The sequence below is a fragment of the Tympanuchus pallidicinctus genome, unplaced genomic scaffold (assembly GCF_026119805.1).
Source record: "Tympanuchus pallidicinctus isolate F22 unplaced genomic scaffold, pur_lepc_1.0 scaffold4, whole genome shotgun sequence".
In the NCBI taxonomy this organism is placed as follows: Eukaryota; Metazoa; Chordata; class Aves; order Galliformes; family Phasianidae; genus Tympanuchus; species Tympanuchus pallidicinctus.
The window spans coordinates 12,295,483-12,320,373 of NW_026294758.1; the positions used below are offsets into that span (position 1 = coordinate 12,295,483).

The 24,891-nt window shown below is 38.3% G+C and overlaps 1 protein-coding gene across 3 annotated transcripts in view; it reads left to right on the plus strand.

The window, feature by feature from the left end:
• The window catches only part of ATG10 (autophagy related 10), an 81,760-nt gene extending 60,174 nt beyond the window's left edge, over positions 1-21,586 (plus strand). For 2 of the 3 annotated variants that reach the window (XM_052700550.1, XM_052700551.1), the window contains exons 5-8: positions 841-938; positions 19,601-19,698; positions 19,966-20,097; positions 20,503-21,586. In XM_052700550.1, the coding sequence (XP_052556510.1) occupies positions 841-938; positions 19,601-19,698; positions 19,966-20,083 (314 nt within the window). In that variant the 3' untranslated portion in view covers positions 20,084-20,097; positions 20,503-21,586. The remainder of the gene's footprint in view (positions 1-840; positions 939-19,600; positions 19,699-19,965; positions 20,098-20,502) is intronic. The other variant, XM_052700552.1, reaches the window with a different exon arrangement.
• The last annotated feature ends 3,305 nt before the right edge of the window (positions 21,587-24,891 follow it).

Sequence of the window (24,891 nt, forward strand, 5' to 3'; positions counted from 1 at the left end):
CTCACCTTCCTGAGGATAGCTTAGTGTATCTACCGAATATTCTGTTGCCTTCACAGATGCTTCATTTGCTACATATCTTAATGCTCCTGCTCTGTCGTGCTTATGTAAGGGCAAAACTTGGAGCTGCATTGTAAAATGTGTGCAGAGACTGAAACAGTGGCAGTATGCAGCTGTTGTTAACTTACACCTAAACGTGGTATTCAGATGTTAATTTGGTGCATAAATCTTGTTCATTTTATAGATGTGAAAGTGTCAGTAGAATAAAACTAGTTATCACACAATAACAGTCTCTGACACTTAATAAATGCTAAGATGTAGCTACTTATTGAAAATATATCCAAATATCCTGCTGCTGTTTGTCAAAAACAAATATTCAGGAAAAAAACTGACATGCTTATTTTCAAAATGGTTGACACTAATATCTTGGCATAATCCTAACTAAAAGCCTGCAGCAACAATGCAGTCATCTAGGTTACTGAAGGGCAGTGTTTTTCAATCTCTTTTACCCAAGTGTTTTTTTACATAATTAGTTTAACTTTACAACTTGCAACCTGGAAAGTAAGTTGTTGCTCTCAGGTGACAGAGACTAAAGATGATCAGAGTGTTTATGTCAGTTTTGAGAATTCAGGATAGTTTTATACAGATATCCAGTTAGGATTTGAACTGTGCTGTACTGGAGTTATGAGGCCAGAATTGTGTCAATCACATTTTGATGTGATTGTTTCCCTCTCCCTCCAGAGAATCAGTATTTTTGTATTTACTTTTGCTGCTCTCTACTAAAGATACTGCCTACTTAAGCGTGTTAACTGTGGGTGCTTTTTCCCCTTCCCACTACCACAGATGGAAGACCTTTAACGCTGGATGAAATTTGGAAAAGTGTTCATGTGTGCTACCAGGCTCGCCTGCAGGAAGGGCCATGGGACACTATTACACAGCAGGTGAGAAGCCACTAGTCCTTTACACAATTGATGAATGCAATATATGCCCAAATCCTCACTGGTCTTATTTCTCTTCTGTATGCAAATAAAAGTCTTACTGAGGTGCTGTTTGAGCCACTTAGCCAACTACAGTTTCAGACCTGGATTTTGAAGAATTTACCACTTAAAACTGAATGTGACATTATCTCTCACTTAAAATAATTTTCCAAAGCCAGTCTTGAAACCTCTTGGTGATTTGAGTAATCATGGATTTGGGTACATAAGAAAGTAGTCTTATTTACCTAAGTTTTGTCTAGTAATGCAACATTTCCCAGATTGTCTGCTAATCAAATTACTAAAAAGACTGTATAATTTTTTATTTTAAATAAATTTCCAATTGCTAGGATTGAAGGAGAGAAAATTTATCTCTCAGTCAAATAATATGTTATTGCTGACAACTGTGCTTAAGAATCAGTGATTAATGAATACTGTTTTACAAGAGGAAACAGATTAGTGAATTCTGCTATCACTGCCTTGTTTTAGAGCTATTCAAATCACTTTTATTTGAAGTGGTCTTGAAGTCACTAGACTATTTCAGCAATTTATGCCATGTTTCTGGGGTTGCATGATGGTCTTGAAAATAGTCTCACTTGTGCATAGGAAAAGTGAATTGGCTCAGAGCTGAGCTGATTGCTCCAGGCCTGCAGTTCAAATTTGGACAAAGAGTGGAGACTCTCCAAGTGTGAAGTCTTTATCATCAGATGAACACACCGATGCCTCTATTCTTCTACTGCTTCAGTCACTGGCTTCTTGATCTTAGCTGTTTCCGGGTACACAGGTTTCTTAATACAGCAGCTGGCACAACAGGAATGTAGCCTCAACTGAGGTCTAGAGGTGTTCCCATAATTCAACTAATACAACTTAATTACTGTTTGTAAATAGTACTCAATCATGGGAACACAGGCAACATTCATGTTTTTTCAGCCACAGACTATTATTTGTATTATAATAGCTCCCTGGGAATTTCACAGACATTGGTTAATCCAATGTTCACTGTGCATTTCTGAATTCTAATTGTGAGTTTGCAGATTCTCTCATAATAGATGCTTTTAAATAAAGTGTTAATTACCCAGCTTGTCTACTGCAGAATGAAGATGAGAAAATTAGATTTTATGCTAGCAGGTAGCTGTCTATCTGTACAAGAAAGTTTTATAGTTCAGATTGTAAAGTTTTGTGATTCATAGCTGAAGTTAAAGATTTGTAGCTAAGTGATCACTGTTTCTGCATAGAGAGGCAGAGGATTCAATTAACTTTGCCTTCATTGAATGTATATTCTTGCATTCCTGGTAGATAGAGACCTATAGTCAGATGATAGAAATCTTTTGGTGTTAAAATCTTTAGTATTTCCCAGCTGAGCTGTTCTGGCTTGTGGATAGTTTATACATGTAAAAATGTATAGATGTGTTTACTGTGTGCATGTTGGAGGTGTTTTTGCCTTCTAATACAACCTTCCAGATTCCTCTATGGCCTAAAGCCACATTCACATTCAATAGATAGCACTGTTTCTTTCTTTCTATTTGATGCAAAGCACTGCGAGAACCTACAACCCTGTATAGATAATAAATCATAATGCAGTGCTACTGAGAATAAAGTATAAAGAATATGTTTGAAATATATAAAATCAAAGTAATGGAAGCCAAAGGAAAACCAGAGAACTTCCACCCCAAAATTACTCTTAATGAACAGTAAAGTAAAACTGTCCTACATCTTATAGCTGGAGATGTGTATGAGGCTTACACATGCACTTGTTTTAAGGATGGTAAAATGTATGGCATGCTGAGCCTCTTGACTTGGTGGTATTTTCCCAGGGGCAGTTCAGCCTATATGAATCCAGTGACAAACAGAAATTATGATATGAGAAAGAACATTTCCAAGAAATTATTAGTTATATAGCAAAATACTTTGGAACATAACGCATCGAGGTGTTACTCCATTAAATAATGTCCATTAAGCAATGTCCATTAAATAAGGACATTGCTGACCAAGTTAAGCTGTTTCTTCTAGAATAATACAGACTGAGCCTCAAGCATGATATTGAAACTTCTGGCAGGTAGAAGCTGGAGATGGTAAGGTCCTTCAGCTGTTCTAATAAACACGCAATTTAGAATTACTTTTTTTCCCCTACGTCTTCTGCACACTTCTTCTCCATGAAGCCTATGTACCTGTGGCTTAAGACCATTGAATTTCACTGTCCTGTGAGCCTGCTTCACATCAGTATTGAACAGGGTCCGTAGGCACCAACTGCATTCCTGCATTGAAAATGTGCTTTTGTACATGTCTGTGAGAGAGCCCCTGGGAAAGTGGCTTTAAGAGGTCTGTAGTTTTAATTTTAGATGTAAGCAGGAAGGCACCAGGCAGTGAGGGTACGTTCACTTGTGGTCATTCATTCCAGTGACCAGAATATAAAGGGAATGCATGTTTTTTGGTACGTCTCTGACAAATTTGGAAGGGAGGGAAAGCACTGGCACAATTAGCTGTGCCAACACTATTGTATTACAAGAGCCAGCAACTGCTGGTATAACACTTCCCCTTGTAAATTGAGAGATACGTATGCCAGATCATGTATAAGACAACAGTGAAAATAAGAGAATTCTCACAGAAATTATAAAACATAATACAAGCATACTGTAAGTAATAGCCAGCAAGGCTCAGATCAAAACAAGTTAGGTCTGCAAGAAAAAGCGTGCTTTTTGCCCTCAAGTGGGTCAGGGTTCTGAACTGAAAGATACAGTTTCTCTTCTCTTCTGCATTTCTGCTGACCCATTTTGTTATGTGGGTTAGGCTTTGCCTGCAGGGACACAGATCATGTAATGCAAGTCACTGGGCAAACTCACCAAAACAAGCTTGAACTCTCAGTACACATGAACAGCAGAGAAGGAACACTTAGGATTTTGCTCCAGAACAGACAAAAAACTTTAAGTTCTACAAGCAATTCACCATTGGGAAAAAAATGAACAAAAATGTCATTGGATAATTATTTAACTTTTAACCCTTGACTTAAATGCTTGGTAGGCTGGGGATGAGGGAGTCACACTGCCACATATAAGTCACAGATCCACAGGTGTCAACTGAGCATTTGTAACTTATATTCTGTGTCTTTTATGAAATTTTCATACTCATCCCTTTATATCTGAGACTCTTCCCTTTATATCTGAGACCAGAAGTGGAACAGTACCTAAGTGCTAAAGAGCTTAGGTGTGTAGGAAATACATTGCCAATGTAGTTAAAAACAGATTTTAGGTAAAATTTGAACTCTTTTTTGTTACCTTTGATTATCATTAGAAAGTCACATTCATTTTTAGAGAACGTGCCTTCAGATGTTTTTACTGACTAGATGATTTTTATTGCAGAAAGCAGAAATCATCTAGTTACCTTGTCATAAATAAATTAGTATGATAAGGTTGCATAGTATTTTATAGTGATAATTGATAAATGGTGATGATTTAATTGCACTTCCTCTAGTAATAATCTTAAAATGCTCAAATGAAGTTCCTACAATTGGCTTTCTTGTGAGTTAAATCTCCCTGGAGTCTTCAGTCATCCCTTTTCTACATCCGGAGATAACTTGCTTTAGCTGTTTTAAATAATACAAATCAATTATAACACACAGCTGTTTAACAAAACTTCTAAATGTTGCTACAGGTCTCTGTGGGTATTTCCTGATGGTTTATAATGACATCAATTTAGCACACCTGGTAAGATCTGTGTGAGCTGGAAGTAGCTTAATTCTGCAATAACAGGAAAATTAAGGAGTATTTATGGATTACTGTTGCATTTTAGAACCCTTGCCAACTGTGATTTTAGCTTCTTTTTATGAAAAATCAGAAATGGAATTGCAGACATTGCATGTCTGTGTCCTGAATAGTTTTCTTGTAACTTGGTGAGTGCTTTTGAGGATATACTGTATTAGTTATTACTCCCTACGTATTTCAAAAGAATGGCTCTGTGCCTTTTTGAATTAATGGATGCTAGAAATGGGTTTTTCTGAAGAAGCTGCTTTCTGAGTGTCTTGTGTAACTTTTCCTGAAATGCAAACAGAACAGCTTTCCTCAACTGTCCTGGAGTTGATTTATTCTGTTGTATGGGAATTAGGATGAAATCCCAGCCCTGCATTGCCCTTGTCAATATCCTGGGGGAACTTCTGGATTCCTGAGGCTTCTAGCCCTGTTTTTTTTCCTTTGGTTGCATGGCATTTCAAAAGTAATTATTAAGCTGGCTATATATTGGCCTTTAGAATGAATAAGAGATGTAAATGTTCAGGAGAGAGGATTGGAGAGAAGCAGAAATATCACAAGAGAAGTTGAAAACAGGATGAATATAACTCTGAAGGTCCTGAAGAGATTTCAATTCATAGTAGAACAAAACAAGAAACATTCTGCAAAGCTTTGCGCAACTGGATCCAGCTAAAAGAAATTTAAGGTAAATGGTAATAGTAGTCTATACAAAGGAATGAAGAAACGAGTCACCATGGTAATGGATGCCATCAAGATGCGTTTCTCTCACATATGCTCTGATATTTAGCAGAGAAATCCAGTATCATTTTAGGTAGATACATAGTGGCATTGCATATAAAAGCTCCAACCTAATTGTCCTCCTTTATGTAAGCCAATGTCAGATCCGCCGTATGAAAATCCAGGTATGATGTACCAGAGGCGTCCTGTTGGCAGAAGCCCAAAAGTGACATGATGCAATGCTAAATGATGAGACAATCCAATAAGTATAGGAGAAAGTATCAAGACCAATCAGTGAAGAGCAAAGAACAGAAAAGAAGCAAGGTGGGAGAAACCTTACTGTTTAAGTGAACAGGTTTTGCCATGAGTATGGTATAGTTTATCAACCTGGAATTCATAGTACACGGATAACTAAACTTAAGTTCATTTAAAAAGGCTGCATTTTATCTTTTGTCATTTTGGAAGTCTCCCCTCATGTGAGTGACATGCAGCAATTAAAAGTGACTGCATAGTTACAGCCACCCCATAAGTACTGGTGAATGTCAAATTTTGTCTTCTATTTTTACACACCTGCTTTTCTAACTTACAGCCTGGTGATACATACAATTACCTATTAAAAGTGAACTATAAAGACCTATTTATTTTCCAGTCACCTTATAGAAGTTGTTATGAAGTATTGGAATATTTATTGGATTGGGCAGTAGACAAAGGCAGGATTTGTTTCCATCTTGTCTTTGTCCTGACAGGTGTTTATAAAACTGTGTCCAGAATAGAGAATTTTAGCAGTGGAAAGTGAAATGTTGTCACCTCAAAGTACCATGTAGGTTGGTAGTGAATGGCTCTCCTAGGAAAAGCAAGCAGAAAAGAAAGCTGAATCTAGGTCTCTTGCATCTCAAATGAGTTCTCTAGTTGCTTACAGAGTCAAGTGGGGTAAAACAACCATCTCTTCTTCCTATTTGATATGTTCTATGGGAGACCAGGTTTGGTAGGCTTGCTATATGAAGGCTGTGGGATACTCTCATTGCAGACATGCTAGGAGTCAAAGGTGTTGATCTTATTCACAAGTTATAGTTGTTTATGCACATAGTGAGAAGCAGAAAACTGTTTTTTTTTCTTCTTTTCTTTTTTTTCAGGGGGGACAGACTTGGTAGTCTGAAAAACAGATATTCCTAAGCTTAGAAAGAAGCTGAGTGAGAATTTCAGAGGATGTTGGATATATACCCCTGAAAATGTTTGCCCAAGTCCATTTTTTTGTTTTTCTCACTTGTGCCAGTCTTTGTTATTTTTTCGTTTGTTTTTGTTTTGAAGCAAACAAGATAATTTTAAAAGCTAGTGAATTAATCTGATTGCAGTCAGGAACAAGCAACAAAACTGTGAGTGTTATGTTGTCATAAACCACGACCTTCCTCTGAGAAACGCGTAATCACAACCAAATGTATGAGCTAAGGCTTAATCAATGCATAGGGCTGGTAGAATGTAAAATAAAACATCCAAGGATAGAAATCGAATTGCATTATAGTAGGAGGTTCAGCAGTTGAAAAACTGCCCAATAAAACAAGAATGAAAGCTTGGTGGTTGAAGGTCTTGTAGAAACAGTCTAAAAAACTAAACTGTGACTCAGGGCTCTGAAGGATTATGGAAGTTACAGACCGTGTGCTTCCTCCCTCCTTCTCCGTACCAGTTTTTACTAAAAGCAGTTCAGACCCAGTGTATCAATTATCAAAATGTGAATTCAAAATCTGTGTGCATACCCCTAAGCATGCGAGCAGACAATTTTCATGTATGGTGTCATGATTTGGTGTTTTGCTTGTGTTAGTGCCTTAGAGATGCCCCAGAAAGAAAGACATTGACAGCATTTGGGTACTGACTGTAAATGCAGAGATTTACAGTCAGTGAGATCTGGTGAGATCAGATGCAGGCCTGAATTTCAGGACTATAGCAACTCACATTTCCTGTCAGCCTGAACTTCTGATACCAATTGGGTTCAAAAACTTAGATTCTTAAGAAGTTTCCAGTGTTAGAAAAGATTAATGTAATGGTCTAACTTATCGTAGAATCATTAAGGTTCAAAAAGACCGTAAGATCTTCCAGTCCAACCATCCAGCTGTCACCACAATGGCTACTAAACAAGGTCCATAAATGCCACTTCTACTCTTTTCTTAAACACCTCTAGGGACAGTGCTTCCATCAACTCCGTGGGCAGCTTGTCACAGTGTGTCACCTCTCTTTCTGAGGATAACTTTTTCCTAATATCCAGCCTGATCCTCCCCTTGTGAAAGCTGAGGCCATTCCTGTCACTGTTAGCCTGAAGAAGAGGCCAATCCCCACCTTGCCACAACTTCCCTTCAGGCAGTTGTAGAGGGTGACATGGTCTCTCCTGAGCTTCCTCTTCTCTAGACTTAACAATCCCAGTTCCCTCAGCCTCTCCTCGTGAGACTTGTACTCCAGACCCCTCGCAGCTTCAAGGCTCTATTTCATGCATACATCTTCCTTAAAAGGTTATTTCTCCTTTGGTATGTTCCTGCTGTTCTGTAACCAATAAATTCCTGAGAAAGAAAGATCATTGTTGTCTATGCGGTAGCCTGTTAAAAGATCTTATACAATGTTTAAAGTCTTAGCTTAAAAGCTCACCTTGTATAACCCATAAGTAGAAACCAGCACCAGTTGAGAAAGGCCGGTGGTGATTCTACTGTTTTCCTTCTGTTGTTTGTGCATCTTCAGTTTCAGACTATTCAGCTCTTTTTTGATTCTTCACTTACAATGATCAAAGGTGTTGGTATTTACTAATAACACCTCTACAACAAAAAGGGATTTTAGCAGCTCTGTCCCACAAATTTACTGGTATTAAGTTTCAGAATCATAAGTAAAAAGGAATTTTCTTACTTCTGACTTTTTTTCCCATATTTATTTGTCAATTTCATCTGACTCATCTGTTTTTCTTTTGTCATTTGGTACTTAGCAGGTAGTTGTAATATCATCTCTCTTTCATGTCCATTCTGTCATATAAAAAGTAGCTTTCCTAACATAAACTTCCAAGAACAGCAGAGAACTGCAGTATTTTTCCAGTGTCTGTGCTTTTTCAATATGTAGTTAAGTATCTGAAAGACATATTCTTTATAGTACTTCAATAATCCTGTCCATTACATCACTTAATTTATAGCAGTGTTAACAGAAAAATCAATAAACATTATTTCTAAAATGTCAGGGATGTTAATGGTGTGATTTAGAAAAGGAAAAAGATTCAAAACTCTGAGCAGAGCACATTGATATAGTGTGGTAGAGGCACATCTTGCTGAAACTGTGGTAGGGAGGATTTAAATCATTATGGCTCAGTCATCTTGAAAAATGTGTGTAGGTAGCTATTCTTAGACATACAAATCTTTCTTGCCATATTGTGGGATTTTGCTAAGTGGGGGAGGCTGTATAAAGTATATCTTAACAGAAGGTTGCTAAGATTGCTCTTAAATCATTTCGAGTCATATCAACAGTTGCTATGGATCCCCTGCTAATATTTTTGGAAAATTATTAGTACAACATCCTGAGGAAAGGGAATATTACCAGCATGGATTGGAAGGTTGTTTCAAAGGGAAAAAATCTAAGAATGGAGAAGTGGGGTGAATACTTGTTTAAAACTAAGAGTTTCTGTGATGCATTGAACTTCTGTGGCTGGAAACAAGGAACAGTATTGTACGATCTAGCAAGTAGGTTTTGTTTAAAAATTAAGCGTTAATTAATAATGTATAGTCACAATGAGTCAAGTTTCTTCCAGTAAGACTTTATGGGCATAAACCTAGTCTGACTAATTTCATAGGAGGAAAAGACCAAATGGTAGATTAGTACTAAATGGTGTAACATAAACAAAGAGACTTAGCTGATAATGTTCGTATAGAAATAAAAAGTGGTAGGAGGATCCTTGCCAATTGCCAGTATATACTGTTCAGGATAGCCTTTCAAGCCCTAGAATTCAGGCCTAGTGCTTGAATTGATCAGTTATTCTGAAGTAGAGGTTTAATAATATTTCAGCACTGATTCATAATTAATTGAATGAATTACAGTGTAATAGTATTGATCCTCATTGTTCTTCTTCTGTAGAAAAAATGAGTCAGTGCTACATGTCCCATTTGCAGTTTCTCTGGTAAGAGGAATTCCACAGATATCTTCTGGTAGAGATTTTTTGAAAGAGATGAAATGACATATTTTCTACCTGGTCTGACATTATTCACTGTGAGCTGAGGTTGTCTTTCCCTTGCAGCAGACCTGTATAAATCCAGCAGTTCATTACTGGAGCGAAGCTGGGTAATGAATGTTCCCCTCTTATTGAATGTTTTTATGAAAAATTCTAAAACACACGGTAACACTAATTGCACAATATGAGAGAAGTGGTTATCATATATGTCATATTCAATTAAACTCCGTGTGAAAGACAGCTGACACGATCATAAAACTGTTGTAAACTTTGCAAGAATATCCAGTTTTGTTTCTATAGCATGGGCTTTTGGTCAAGCCCCTCTGCAGATTTTTATTTTTTTAAAATTAGTATTAATAAAGCTCCTAAATTGCCATTTCAAATGGAATTTACACATTTATGCCTAAGCACCTGTGCTCTCAAGTTTTGGAAGCAGCTGCTATCAGCACTTCAAAAGCATTTAGAGAAATTAATGGAACCACTTGTCCACAAATGGCTGTAAAGTTACTCAAACACACTAATAGAACAAATATGCTGGAGCTGCACAAAGGGGATGAACCTCAGAAAAGGGGCAAACTTGTGTTTTTCTAAAATGGCCTTTCCAATTGCAGCTGGAAGACACAAGATATGTTGCTGGATGGATTTAGTACAATCCAGTAAAGTGCTTCTTGCATTCTTATGGCAGTCTGAGCTTCAAGAAACATAATGAAATCATCAGAGAAGATGGATGTCCTCTACAGAGTCAGATAGTTAATGAAACTGCATGGAGACTCCAAAGCTCACAAAGCCATGTGATGTCTCTTAAAGTTGAAAATTGACTGGAGCCCTACTATGGCTCCCCTTTTTGTGTATTGCATTCTGGCTGCATTGCAGCATAATTCAAGAATAAGCGGATATACTACTTAAAATGTCCTTGCAGAATGGGAGCTTTCGCTCCTAAAAACTAGGTGAGCTCACACTTGCATAAGATTTTGGACTCAGGAGAGAGTGATTCACTCGTGCTGTTACAGACACTGATGTGTTTAAAGTCTGTTTTAAATAGATTCTGGATGCTGGATCAGATCAATCCATTTGATCAGTCAACAAAGCATTTAGTTGCTGAGTAAGTACTCAGCAACTCAGCAACTAAAGTACTGAGAAGCTTCTTCACCATTGCTGGAGACAATTTCATTTCCTTTGTGCATTTCCTGCTGTCCACTTTTGTTGTGCCAGCATTTCCTTTTCTCTTGGATATCAATCCCAGTTTAAACTTCTGCCTCTGCTAGATTGAGTATGAAGATCCTTGACTACCTTCAGCAAACTGTGACAGATCAGGCTTGTAGGTCATACACTGTAGCCTACTGTGGAATCTGTCATGAGTAAAATTGTTGTGATCATTGACAGTGTTACAGTGTCTGTGCAAGAATATAACATGTACAGTTTCAGTAGTCCAACAAATGGTATTTCAAGTAGCAGGCAATACAAGGTCCTTTAAGTGAAGGAGAAGAAAGTGGTCATCTGGCATTATAGGAAGAGATGAGGAACAAAGAAAATCTTCCGTTGGCTCTCAGTGAACTCTCAGAATGAGAGTTCACTCGCACTTTTATGGACCCTTTATTGCCTATATTTATTTAAATAAATGTTAACTATTTATTTATAGTTAAATTAGCATCCTACTGCTTAGCTGCAGCAGAATTTTGCTTTTCGTTCATTACCATGTGGTAACTGTCTCTAACTGTTTGACTGTGCTATAGCTATCAGTCAGACTACCTTACTGACAAACGATAAAGAGGAGGTGGAAATATTTGCCATCACATTTGCTAGTTGCAGTATTTCAAGCTCAAAATTCCAATGAAACCTCTCTTTCCAACATCTTTTTGTCTAGGAACTCCTGGAACTATAAAGTGAGCCCTTTAGGGGTGCATTTGTCAAATGCTATTACAGATTATGATTTTTCCAATGGACCATTTTTTTTTAATAAGGGTGGGAAATCTGTCCCCAGTATCATTTCCATATTTCCACAGCTTGCTGGATCTTTCAGCTTTGTGCCTTAGTTGAATCTCTTAACTTAAGAACAGATTTTAAATAGTAATTAATTAAGTCTATATGCTACATAACTAAAATTGTGACAACTGAATTAATCTCATTTTGGCAAGCATGGAAGAAGAATCATCTGTTTATTTTCTTGGAAAAATGGCTGAGATGTCATTTCTTGACAATACAATTATGGACCTGCCAATTTTTAGCCGTAGAGTTTTCTTAAAGAATCCTAAATGCAAGTTACGTGCTTCTGAGAAGTTTGGGCTTTGAAAACATAATTTTGTCTGAGTGTCATCTGGTGCTTTGATTCCAATTGTTCTTAAATTTAATAATCAGAGCCTCATTTTACAGATGTAAGTGTTAGCAGTGTTATCTATTTTTAATGTATGTTATGCTTGTCTTAGGTATGCTTTTCAAGGATATTATGTTAGATGTTAAATAAAATACTAAATTTATATGTTAACAGTAAAAAAGGATCTTCGCCTCATTGCTCTGGAATTGGTCAGATGAATTGATTTCAGGAATGAGACATACTAGATCTTGGTTATCTAGTTGTTTATTACACTTTTTAAATTCTCTGCTCTTCATATATTACAATAATTTGTTAACTCTGCACAAAGGTACACATAAACATCAGATCTTTCAGAATTTCTGTTGTTACCACTGTTGTTAGTTAGAGAAGTCACTACATAGAGATGACGTTTATCTTTTGAATACACCTGAAGTAGAAAAGACCTAAGATATTAAGTAAATTGAAGTAAAAGTTCCTATTTAAACTCATTTCCATCTGCTGCCCTTGAAAACACTATTTCTGGATAACAGGCTTTTTCTGTGACTTTTTAAGTTGTGTATTAGACAAGAGAAGCAAAAAGCTGTCTTCGAAGATTGTGGATAGAAGTACTGTTCTAGTTTTGGATACACTCTTATAGTTTAAAGCTATCAGGAAAGCAAGATTGATGTGTTTATGGCATTTGACTGCAGACATGTTCAAGTGTCACATTCAGCAGAAGCTGCAGCTGTCAATACAAATAGCAATAAGTTAGCAATATGGAGGTAACGTGTGTGGAATGTGGTGGTCAGATCTCTGCCCAAAGCAAGAAAACAATTTTACTGTAAAGTGTAGACAAAAGACTGCATTCAGGCTTAATGTCATTAGCAGGGTTTTGGATGTCATTTATGGGAAAATCACTGTCAATTTGTACTATGAAATGTTTCTTCAGAACCATAATTTACACCTTCTTGGCCATGGTGGATTCAAAGCAGCAGCGGGTACGAAGTGATAGGTGTGCTTCATCCCACAGAATTTCTGGGTGTATTGAGTAACATCATGTATTTGTGCTGTGGAATCTGCCAAAACAACTCCATTTTCCTCAAGAAAAATCACAGCAGTTTGATTAATTGCTTTTTCAACTTGGACTTCAAACTTGATGCAAAAAGAAAGCTTAGTTGGCTGTGTGGGGTTTGTAGTAATAGAAGGATTAATATAAACTTCCCACTGAAGTTAGTTGGTATGTTTTTACAGATGCACAGGGAACACATCTATTAAATCATAAAGACAACTTCAACTGCTCTTCTGCAAAGAACTTGAGCATAAATCAGAATCCCTCTGGGGGCTTCCCCAAAAAGGGATTCAGTAATTGCATAAACTTGCTTTTTTTTATCTGGTTTTCACTTTTTTGTTTCACTGGAGTCCTTAGCCAGTCTGTAGTTTTCCTAGCTCACTATCAGTGCAGATTTATTTTGTTTATCTCAGAAAATGCAGGAGAACAATGATAGCTGCACTTTTATAGTCATTTTTTAGCAGTTTTTACAAACAGAAGTAGGTTGTTTCATCTTCAGCAGGCTTAGCAGTAGGAGTGCTTCTCTGGGTGTTACTGCAAAGTTACAGAAACTTTCCTCAGTTATATCAGGAGGATGACTTGGCTTCTGTTTGTAAATTGGAATCAAGATGACTAAATACGTTACCCATTCACGGTAATAAACTGTATCCCAGGCTCCCTAAGATAAAAGGAGCTTTTTAATTTTTTTTCTTTTGATCTCACTGTTATTACAGCAAGCACATTTCTTTCACCAGCTTTTTTGCCAGTCTGAAGGCTTTTTTTTTTTTATTATCATTTCTCTGTAACCAATACCAGTCCTGTTACTTAAACATTAGTTTTATGAAGTGGCTGCATTAACAGTAATGTTGTGACCCATGTCAGTAGAATGGAAAAGTGCTATACAGTTAGTATTCTAACAGCTTTATTGCTATGATCTGCACCTTCTTACTGAGTGATAAAAGTTCCTGGTGTAATTGCATTTCCATAATGCTGCTTCTGCAACACAGCAATAGTAATGGAGTTTCTTTTGTAGTATTTGCATTATTAGAGGAAAAACTTGTGTAAGAAAAAGGAAGCAGTAGGAGAGAAACATTTGGAACATTTTTCATCTGACAGCTGTTGCTGTACTGTTGCCTTTGCACCATAGCTGGTTCTTGTAATCACAATGTGCATACGGCTCAAAGTTCCCGTAGCCCTCATTCATAGGAGTTTGTTACTTCTTACTTGCTTTTTTGAGCCTGAACTGTGCAGATGTGTAAGTGAAATATGAAGTCATCTTTTGACCTCAAGTTCAACACATGTTAGGTTTCACATGTGTACAGTTATCATTCTGTTTGTGGGACATGTGTTCAATCTGAAAAGCAAAATTTATTACTGTTTCTCTGAATTAGAGGAATTTGATTTTATTGAAAAGAAAGTTATGTTGGCATATACAGAAACAAGAAATGAAAAGGAGTTTGTTAATTTGAGGTTGTAAAATACTTCTAGCATCATAATCCTGAGTCAAGGATTTTTACTTAAAAACAGACATTTAACTGTGGTTAAGAGTTGGTGAAAAGAGAAGGGCATGCAGCTTCTTTATTCATCGTGTCACTATTCCTGTGCCCACCAGTGGAAGAGATTTTGAGGTAGTGTTTTATTAATTCTATGATCTTTGTCTGACCTGATAACTGGGATAACTGATAACACTGGGATAACAACTGGGATGATACCTGAAAATAATTGGTTCTGGCTTATTTGGTAAGGTATCCCACATGGAAGTTCTCACACCCTTCAGTGAGTTATTTTTGTAAAGTGACATCATGCAAACTAGACCTGGGCAGAGGTAGTTCAGGCACAAATCTCTTGCACTGTCGTAAATGGCCATAAAAGTTATGATGTATACTCAGAGGCAGGTTAATGTAGCACTGGAGAAAATAGAAGCCATTACTACTGGACAATCTCCACTTATGACACAGAAGATAAATGGTGCTGTTACAACAGATGTACTGACAACAAAATACCTGCTGGCAGGGGAGAACAGCAGAGCATAGTTCAGCTACCTACAGGCAATTACCCATTACCTGAAGTAATGTTTATTTTTAATTTAAATCTGACATGGATAGTATTTCCTACATGCACTGCTAGATAAAGTGACATAATCCAATTTAGTGGAAGTTTTGTATTTTATTCTCCTTGCATTTAGGAGCTACCCAATTTTTGCCACTGTTCAGATTTGTGTCACTGTTTTACAGGCAGTGCACAGAGAGGGGATGAAGCTTACACCTTCATTCCTCATAACCTTGTGAGGGAAATCCGGTTGTGTTAGTAAATGATTACGGAATGGGTGAAGGATGGAAACAGAGCCTTTGTGTCAGACTTTGAGAGCAGACCTTTCCACAGCACACAGAAGAAGTTGCTTCTAAAACAGAGGTGTTTTTCAGTCTCTGGTAGCCAATAGTGTTCGCTTTTCATTGTTGCCAAGAGCTCAAGCACACTATCTAACATAAACATTAATGGAAGAAGTTTAAGCTTGCCAGTTTGACCTCATAATCCCATCCCAGTAAGCCCACCCCAGCTGCAGGGATCGTTCTGGCTGCTCGGCTAACAAGTAGGAAGCTCTGCTCAGTCACATTCAGTCAGCGTCCTTAAACAACGGTACATATATCAACAAACTCCCAATAAAATATTTTACATCTCTTTTCCACCTCGCTTATTTGGTTTTATATGAGAGAGCTGAGCAAACAGCTACGGAAATGGGTGCAGATCATCCTTTTGGGTCATTCATGAAGTTACTTAGTAAAGACAGTTTCCTGCAGGGAGCAAATTTGGCAATGGTTTGAGCTTTCACATTCACTGGAGCTAGTTGCTCCCTGTAAAAATCTGTTTTCCCATTAAAGTTGGTTCAGACTCAGAGATACATAGATGTGTGGTGGATTGCAGTGCTGAGCAGCGTCACAGGTCAGTGTAGGGATAGCTGCAAGAAGATAAAGTTGCAAATTTCAGACAAACTGCCCAGGTATTGCTGTCCAGAAGAGTTGAGAGCAACCTCTAAATGGATTCTTTCCATACAATGCCAGTGACTGATTGTGACAATTGACTTGAAAGTCTCACATGCAGTAAAAGGCGCTGCAATATGAGTGATCAAAAATGAGAACACTCTTTGTTGTTTAAAGTGATCTTATTCTGTGTGTGTAAAACTTCGGTAGGACTTTATGCTTTCCACCTAACAGGCGTACAGAAAGAGTTTAACTGAAAGCTACTGTTGCTGTCCTAGCATTTTACTTAGAAAACTATTTCACATGCACATTGCCTACATTTCCTGACAGAGCACTTTGCTCCTACCTGGACTACCCCTGGGTTGACAAAATAAGCCACAGCTCTTAGTTCTGGACGCATATGCAGCCACCACCACCAAGGCTCTAATTAATGCTGATTTGCCTGTGTGAAGCCAGACAGTTGCATATACAGCCATCATATAAAAAGAGTTCTAGCCACTGGCAGCCCAGGCTGACTCTGAACTGGTGACCTGACAATGAAGAGGCTCTGTTGCTCGATATCCATTCTGAAATCATTCAGAACTTTGATAACTCTTGATTTTTTTATATTTTTTTTGGCAACTGTCTGATTGTTCCTCCTCAGGTCTGCTGTGTCAGTCATTTAACCTTGAATATACATTAAGCCTCATAGGGAGTCCATTATGTACAGGATTTGGAATGCAGAATTGGACTGAATCAGATCTGGTGCTCTCAGAGTGTTTTCCTTGACTGCTCAGCAGCTCTCCTCCTTGCCTCAGCCATTTCCCTTTTTAGAGACTCCTGATAATGGGCCTTGGCTTGGTATTTCTTTTATTCCATTCTCCTTTTGTGTTCTTCCTGTCAGACATGCAGTGTGTGATGTATCCCTGTCTTTCAGGCTTCTAACAGTTCTGAACAGTGTGCCATTCTTGCAGTTTCATTTCTTTTATTTAGGGTGGAAAAAATAAACTGATGCAATAAGCTTGTTGAAAAATTCACACTTCAGACATAGCTGTTTGCTTGACATTATGCCTGTTATGCCAATTTCTTGCTGAAGGATCTGTGTAGTAATAAAACTTTTTTGACTTCATGGACTCTTCATTGTTGACATTAAAAATTATGTCCATTGTAGCAAGATTTGGACACTGGCACTTCCGTTGTTTCAGAAACTGCATGAAGAAACTCTTAATAAGTTGACAAACATGGTAGACTTGGGAGGAGGAGAGTTTGAGTAAACCAAACCAACTGTTCTGAGACCCTTTGTCACATGCTCGTGTGTCATATGTTGACACTAAAGATAGGACCAAGGATTTTACCCTCTTGGAAAACTGGGTTGCAAGGCACTCTGCTTTTTCATGTGGACATCTAATTGTTAGAGCTGGGGAATTCTTCAGTCTCACTATGTTGTCTTGTAAGAAGAGGAAAAGCTAAAAGAGAAATGCAGAACGTAAGGTTAACTAGTTATTTTAAGAAATGACCTCTGGCCTCCATTTCTCATTCATTGGTAGTTGGCTCAACCAAAAAGTAGGAGGGGATAGAATGAAATACATGCCACAAGATGGTTGGGATTGACTTCAGGCTCAATATTCAGCTTTGAAAAATTAGTTTTTTTTTCAGAGTGCTAAGATATTTAAAGTCCAGATGATCTTCTCCATTCTTTTTGGGTGTGCATATTAACTCTTTATATTCTTCACTTAAGGAAATTGACTTAAATTGCTGCTTTTATCTTTGTTTAATTATTTTGCTAGCTAACAGTTTTTACTATCTTTGAGGACTAACACTGGCACAAGCTGTGTGTTTTCTAGAATCTCTTAGAGATATAAACTGACTTAAGTTAGCAGATAATTTGAATGTATTTTTTTATTAAAACTGTCAATATTTCTCAATGGAAAAAAGCATCAGTTCACTGTCACCAACAGATGGTAGGATTAATGCACAAGTTATCTACTTGCACTGCAGTGTAAAAACACAGCCTTCTGAACATTATTTTTATGTGTTCTGAAGCTTTTGGAAGTTTTTTAAAGCTCTCTTAGACAAAAAGTGATGGCTCCTCAGGGGTGTGTTTTCAGCATCAGAACCAACTGTCCTTTAACTGAAAGAGACAATATGGGATACGCCCTCTTTGCTGAAGATGACAGGCCAGGATTTGTTTTCTGTTCGTAAGCAAAGAGTTGGAGAAGGAGTTTTTACTGTGTAGCAAGAAATCTTGATGAGCCTTCTTTCTTCAGTGTAGGCAGTGCAATCACAATATGCAGTCACGGAACCAGGGAACTTTGGCTGCAACAGCCTGGACAAAGGAAATACGTATGTCTCAGAGCATTAAATTTGTGTGTTTTTTTCTCAACCAAACCAGAAATGGAACCACCACTAGAAGCAAACTGAACAGGGTCTTTGCCCAGGATCAGTTGCCCGTTACATCAGTCCTTGTTGTTGGTATCTGCTGAGGTCACAGTGAGCAGCCCTGTGCTGCCAACCAGGCTCATGTCACAAAGGACATAGCGTGGAGGTGATGACCCTGTTGTTTACTCCGGGTGGCTTGTGCCCAGTTCCCTCCTTGTCCCTCCTGTGCATGGTGCTTTGAAGCTTCAGCAGATGGCCATGCACACTATGCTCAGTTGTACATAAGTTGCCTTAGCCCTTTATGTCTGACATCCTCCTTGCCTGGGATCACCCCCTAGCTGTTCCTTGGTATCCCATATTAAGTCCTTATACACTTGCTGAGTGTGAAGGTGAGGTAGAATTTGTTTGTTTTGGTGGAAAGCAATAACAGTGACCTCAGCAGCATTAAAAAATCAGTTTCCCAAGGTATGGTGCATGGAGACAGTCAGATTGGCTGATGTCCTGGTATCATGGATGTAAAAGCAAGTGTGAGATTCCTGTTACAGCCAGGGATTGAGTGCAAGCTTGATTAAGTCAGAACATATACTCAGTGTGAGTGGCTGTTGGAGAAGAAAGCAAAAGCTTTATGGAACATTGGATTGAGTTTTCAGCAGCTCCCTGTGCTGTGTGACGTTGGAAAGGAATGCAGAAAGTTTTGTTGTGGGGAATGTGTCTGCATGCAAACTTAAACACAAAATTGTTTTTTTCCTCAGGACAATTTTGATTAGGCTTCCTGGCAGAGAAAGTTCAGGACATTTTTCTGTAGAATAGCTGAAATCAGGATATGCCATCTAGTGAAAACTAAAGCCACCTCATTGGCTCTTCTTTTTTCTTGCTTCACCTTACAAGCTCCTCATTGAACTCTGTTTAATTCCCAGCAGAAGTTTGACAGGGCTTTATGTTAAAGAAATTTTCCATGGAGCAGCTTTGTTTTACATATTACATGTGATCAAATGCAGTAGTTTTGCCTACACTTGCGTTGGAGAAATACTGATACAGTAACTTGAGCTGCATTTGGAAACCTTTACATTTGAACTAAAACTGTGACATAATGTACTTGGTGGTTTTATTTCTCTTTTTAGGTAAGATAATGTGCTGTTAAGTTAATTGATTTGTTAACGACTTAGTAGAAAAAAATGTGGGTTCTGAAAAAAAAAAAAGTTCTGAAAAGAGAAGAATTGCATCAAATGAACCCTTCTACATCTTTTTCAAATAAGGTGATATATTTTCTATTTTCTTTATGTGTAATAAAACAACTGACATTATTTCTTAGGAGCATCCCTTACTTGGACAGCCATTTTTTGTTCTACACCCCTGCCGGACTAATGAGTTCATGTGCTCTATAATGGCCGGTTCACAAAAAGACAACAGGTAAGAAACACTACTGTGCTTTGCAGGGTTTATGTGCTGTAGAGTTAGCTGGGAAGTGGAATTGGGCAGAACAACTTCCTTGGTCCAAATGGTAGGGGATTCTGTATGGTCACTTCACTGCTGAAAATTATAATGCACTTGTTATGGCTCAAGTGAAGGAGTAGCTCCATTTTAAAATACCTTATTACTGTCAACTATATCTGTAATCCAGGAAAAGCTGAGTAAGAGCTTTATGGATTCTTTAGTGTCTTTTTTTTTTTTTTCCAGATACAGAAATTACATTGTATTGTGGCTAAGTACAGTAGGCCCAGTTGTGGGTCTGAGTTTACCCTTGAGTTACGCAAAGCTGGGACTTGAAAAGAAAACAAACGCTGAAATTGATTGAAATTTTATTGAAAGGTAAGAAAAAGTTGCATCACCTCCATCACCTCTTCTTTCTCACATCATCCTCCAAAATTATAAAAAAAATAGATAATTGATAAAAACATTATATTTGCCTCTGGAGCTCTTTGTTCAGTTCATTTAGGACTCAGATTTTGGTATTTTGCTTATACAACTGCCTTGTTACCTTTCATGTTTTGCAATGGAAATTTGCACTGAGAGATATGTTTGGCACAGTGCTGTGACCTTTCCTGTCAGAAAGTTCCTGGGAGGGAGATATCTCCCTCTCAGGAGGGAGCAGGTATAAGAGCATATTGTGGCAGACCTTCCAGTTCGTGGTTGATGGTGCCATCTGTCAAAAGTCTGCTGCATTAATTTGAATTTCATCCTTTCTCTTTTTCCTGTTTGATGTCTCCACTTCAGACCCCTGAGCTTGAAGACAGGTAATACACCCATGTAGTAAAGCCACTGCAGACTTTTCTAGAGAAGAAACAAACACAGACTGAAGGAATTCTGTGTGATTGGTAAGCAGGGTAACACTGAAAGATAACTATTCATGGCTCTTTCTTTGGCAAGCACTTGCCTAATTACAGGTGAATCCTTAAGAGTTGGCTGCAGTTCTGATGGCAACTCCCAAACACCACCAATACTTGTTCTCCCTTGTGACAGCACTGACCTTCTGAAGTTGCTCATTTTCTTCCTCTGCTTTACCGTGATTATGGCCTTAATAGGGCTTCACGCAAATACACATATGTGGATACAGAGTTGAAATGCTGTGTTTGAGCCTACTTTCACCTTTCTACTGCATAGTGTGTGAGAATATGTACAGAAAGGACTTGCAGAACGTGGCTTAAGATTGTAGCAATCTGTATATGGGACATTGCCTAGGGACCACCTTCTCTAGCATACGTTGACCCTCATATTCCACATTACACACATAAAATGTCCAAATCCCAGGATTATATTGTTACTGAGCAGGTATGGTTCTAGGATTCAAGGTGCCTAATGCTATCCTGTGAGAACATCAGGCTTTTACCTGCCTCGGTGCCTCTGAAGGAAGCTTTGCCATACCCTAAGGGAGTAACTGTTGTAGTCAAATTAGTATTTATCATTGTACTAGTAGTTTTCACTTTTTGTCCCTGTCCTGCAATCTTTGCACAAGCATCCCCTGACAGATGTTGAAGTTTGAGCAAGTAGGAATCACACAGTAGTGCAATCAGTGAGAAACAGACGTAACTTCTGTACAAGCCATCCTGGATTTCTTCCCAGTCACATTTATATGTAATATAAAACAGACCACTAGTATGATGGAATTGAAAATTTTACTTTTTATGTTCAGCATTATCTAATGTATGCTACATCATAGCCGGAAATGTAAGATACAACGGTTTTCAAATTGTTTTTTCTTTTTTTTTCTTTTTCTTTTTCTTGATGTTATGATTGGTTGCATATTTTAAATTTGCATCATATGTTTTTTGTGGATTGAAATAAAGCCCTTGAAATTTCATTGGTGCAGCATTGTTTTCAAACCCATTGAAATTAATAATAAAACCACCTAATTTATCCTATTCTGGGTCATATCAATCAGAAAAGGCATTTTTCCATGTAAGATTTGTAAAATATGGACTTCCATTCATGAACTATGGCAACAGCTACATTATCTTTCTTAACACTTTCGGTAACATGTGCTTGATGGTTACATCCATAGCCCATTTTGAAACTTAAGATTTGTGCAGGAGGAAAAACAAAAAGCAGATAACAGCAGTTGTAAAAGCTGTTAAATGTTCATCCCTACTCTGTCATCTTCATCTGCAGTGCAGTAGAACAAAAGAATGAAAGCAGTCAGCTGCTCTCAGCTGCTCCACATTGCTGACTAGCTTCGCTGCCTCTGTCCAGCACAGTGCACGTAAGCCCTTTGGACCTTTGTTCCCAGGATAACTGAGAATTTGCCTCAGGTACTGTTATTTCCACGAAGGCCTGAATTAGCTCCTGCTGTCCTTAGGATCAGCGAAGTGGAAAGGACTGATGGAATTTTTCATATCAACCATAAACACTGAATGCTGCGTCAGTGTACTTGAGAGTCACATGTGCTCATTTTCCTGTATCATCCACATATGTTACCTTGTACTCTGCTGATGATAAATTACTGGGAAGAAATTCCACTTTTAAGGACTATGAAGAAAAGATGTAATCCTGAATATAGAGTGGTATTGAAACAACTTACAGATGTCATTTTAGTATTAATGTTTCCAAATACCAGACAAGAGCTGTTAGCTGATTCCTTTATCAGGTATGATAGAGAGGTATGAGAACAGCCTTGAACACCCCTGACTATTGTTTTCAGTAGTAACTGTTAGACCTTAAGAAGATTCAACTGCCAAGTTGCTGCTTTGCAGTTTATAAGCATAGTTTTCATAGATGTTTTTTTGAGATCAGCTCTTGCTTTTTCTGCCTCAAAAGCAGAAACTGTGGTACAGTACTACTATTTGAAACAGGCTTTGAGGAATTGGGTTCCCTCATCATCGTTGCCAAGACTGATTATTAGAAGTGTGGTAAGTATTATCTGTGGGATGCTGTTCGTTGGACAATGTAACTAAGCAGAGTGTAATTACAGACAAGGAGAAATAAATAAGAAATCTCTAGGAAAATATACCCCAATCACCTTTCCCACTCTTTGACAGCTTTATCAATGACATAGAGAGTGGGATTGAGTGTAAGTTTGCAGATCACACCAAGCTGAATGGTGGAGTTGATAGATAGAAAGAAGGGATGCTGTCCAAGGGGGCTTGAACAGGCTTGAAAAAGTGAACCCATGGAAAATGTAATGAGGCTCAAAAAGTTGTTGCACTTCAGTCACGGTGACCTCAAATATGTGTTCAGTATGGGAGAAGAACTTGAAAGCAGTTCTCAGAGAAGGACTTGAGGGTTCAGGTGGACAAAAAGCAAGACATGAACCAGCAATGTGTGCTTGCTGCCCAGAAGGCCAACTGTATCCTGGGCTGCATCAGCAGGAGGGTAGCCAGAAGGGAGGGGATTGTCCCTCTCTATTCTGCCGTCATGAGGCCCCATCTGCAGAACTACATCCAGATGTGGGGCACTCAGCACAAGAAAGATGCAGAGCTTCTGGAGCAAGTCCAGATGAGGGCCATGAAGATGACCAGAGGACTGGAGCACTCTCCCAGAAGTCTAAGGGAGCTGAAGCTTGTTCAACCTGGAGAAGAGAAGGCTCTGGCGAGACCTCAGTATCACCTTCCAGTATTTGAAGGGAGCTTATGATCATGAGGGAGATGGACTTTTTATACTGTTTGATAGTGATAGGATGAGACCAAATGGCTTTAAACTAAAAGAGAGGGCATTTAGGTTAGATGTTAGGAAGAAATTCTTTATGCAGAGACGGTGAGACCCTGGCATGGTCTGCCCAGAGAAGCTGTGGGTGCCCCATCCCTGGAGGCTCTTAAAGCCAGGTTGGAGGGGGCCCTGGGCAGTGTTACCTTGTGAGAGGCAACCTGCTCATGGTAGGAGGCTGGAACTGAGTGGGCTTTAATGTCCCTTCCAACTCAAACCATTCCAAGATATGATGTATTTTCTTAGACATGAAGGAATTCCCATCAGCCTTTACTTTCTGCATTAATTTATCACTTGTAAACAAAACTGAGGATTATTTGGGCAGAGCATTGCAATTGTACTACACTGAAGATTTCCCTTGTCAGAGAAACTCCAGGCACTTGTTAATGGATGGCTTCACCCATCAGGGTAGTTCTCTGTCAATGGCCTGACAATCACACTCCAGCTTCTAGACATCCTCTGCTGGTAATCACTCTACTTCCTCCGTATCTTAAAACCATTCACTTAGCTGCAAAGTCATAGTTCTTCGCTGTTTTTGAAGCAGTCTCTCTCTTCCTTTCTTCTGATAAAACCTCTCCAAATTCCTCTACAGTGCCTTGACCCTTTTCCCAGTTAGTTGGACATGATGATGATAATAGAGAGCATGAAGTGGATGAGCAAACTGATAGTTCCTTGCTCTACTATAGTTCTTAACCTTTTAAAACCATAAACAACTAAGGAACAGAGCAGTATTATCATCAGTCCTTCGAGTTTCCTTGAAATTTGCCCAAAATATCACCAAACAAAAATTCAGTTAAGTTAGTACAAATGCTCTAAGCTTAGATTGAGAGACAAATGCAGACTAACCTAAATATTTGGGATTAAGGTGAGCTATCATTGTGTTTAACAGTCTACTTTGTAATGGCTTGAGTAGAGGTAGGCATCTAAGACCCCATTTGCATCTGTGCCTTAATAACTTACAGGATGTTCTACAGGGATTGCATATGTATAGAAATTCTGTTTTATTTCAAAATGAAGTTAACTTCTACAGTATTTAGTACAGCCAATCTATTGAAGGCTTTTAGATCTGAACTTGGGTTTTGATTTGCTCAGTTGTTCATCCTTGCTAATCTGGGAAGACATGTTGAGGACCATGGCTTCTGGGACTTCTTTTAAGGGAACAAATTCATACCTGTCCTTAGTTACACGAATCAGCAAGAAAAATGAATTCTGTGTGTTAACTAAGCCAAAAACATGCTCTGCTTTGGAATGCAGTTCCAACCTACATAATTTCTCATTTATGTCAGAATGATCAGGTTAGAATTTATCCTCCATCTGGTCAGCCAGAAGGTTTGTTGTTTGGTTTTGGTTACTAAAAGAAATGCTTATTGGGTCAAATCACATGCTTGTTTTCACAACAGTCAATGTTGTGCTAGTCAGAGCAGAACATGGTGAAGTAATCAATATCAATTCTTGTTGCAACTCCAT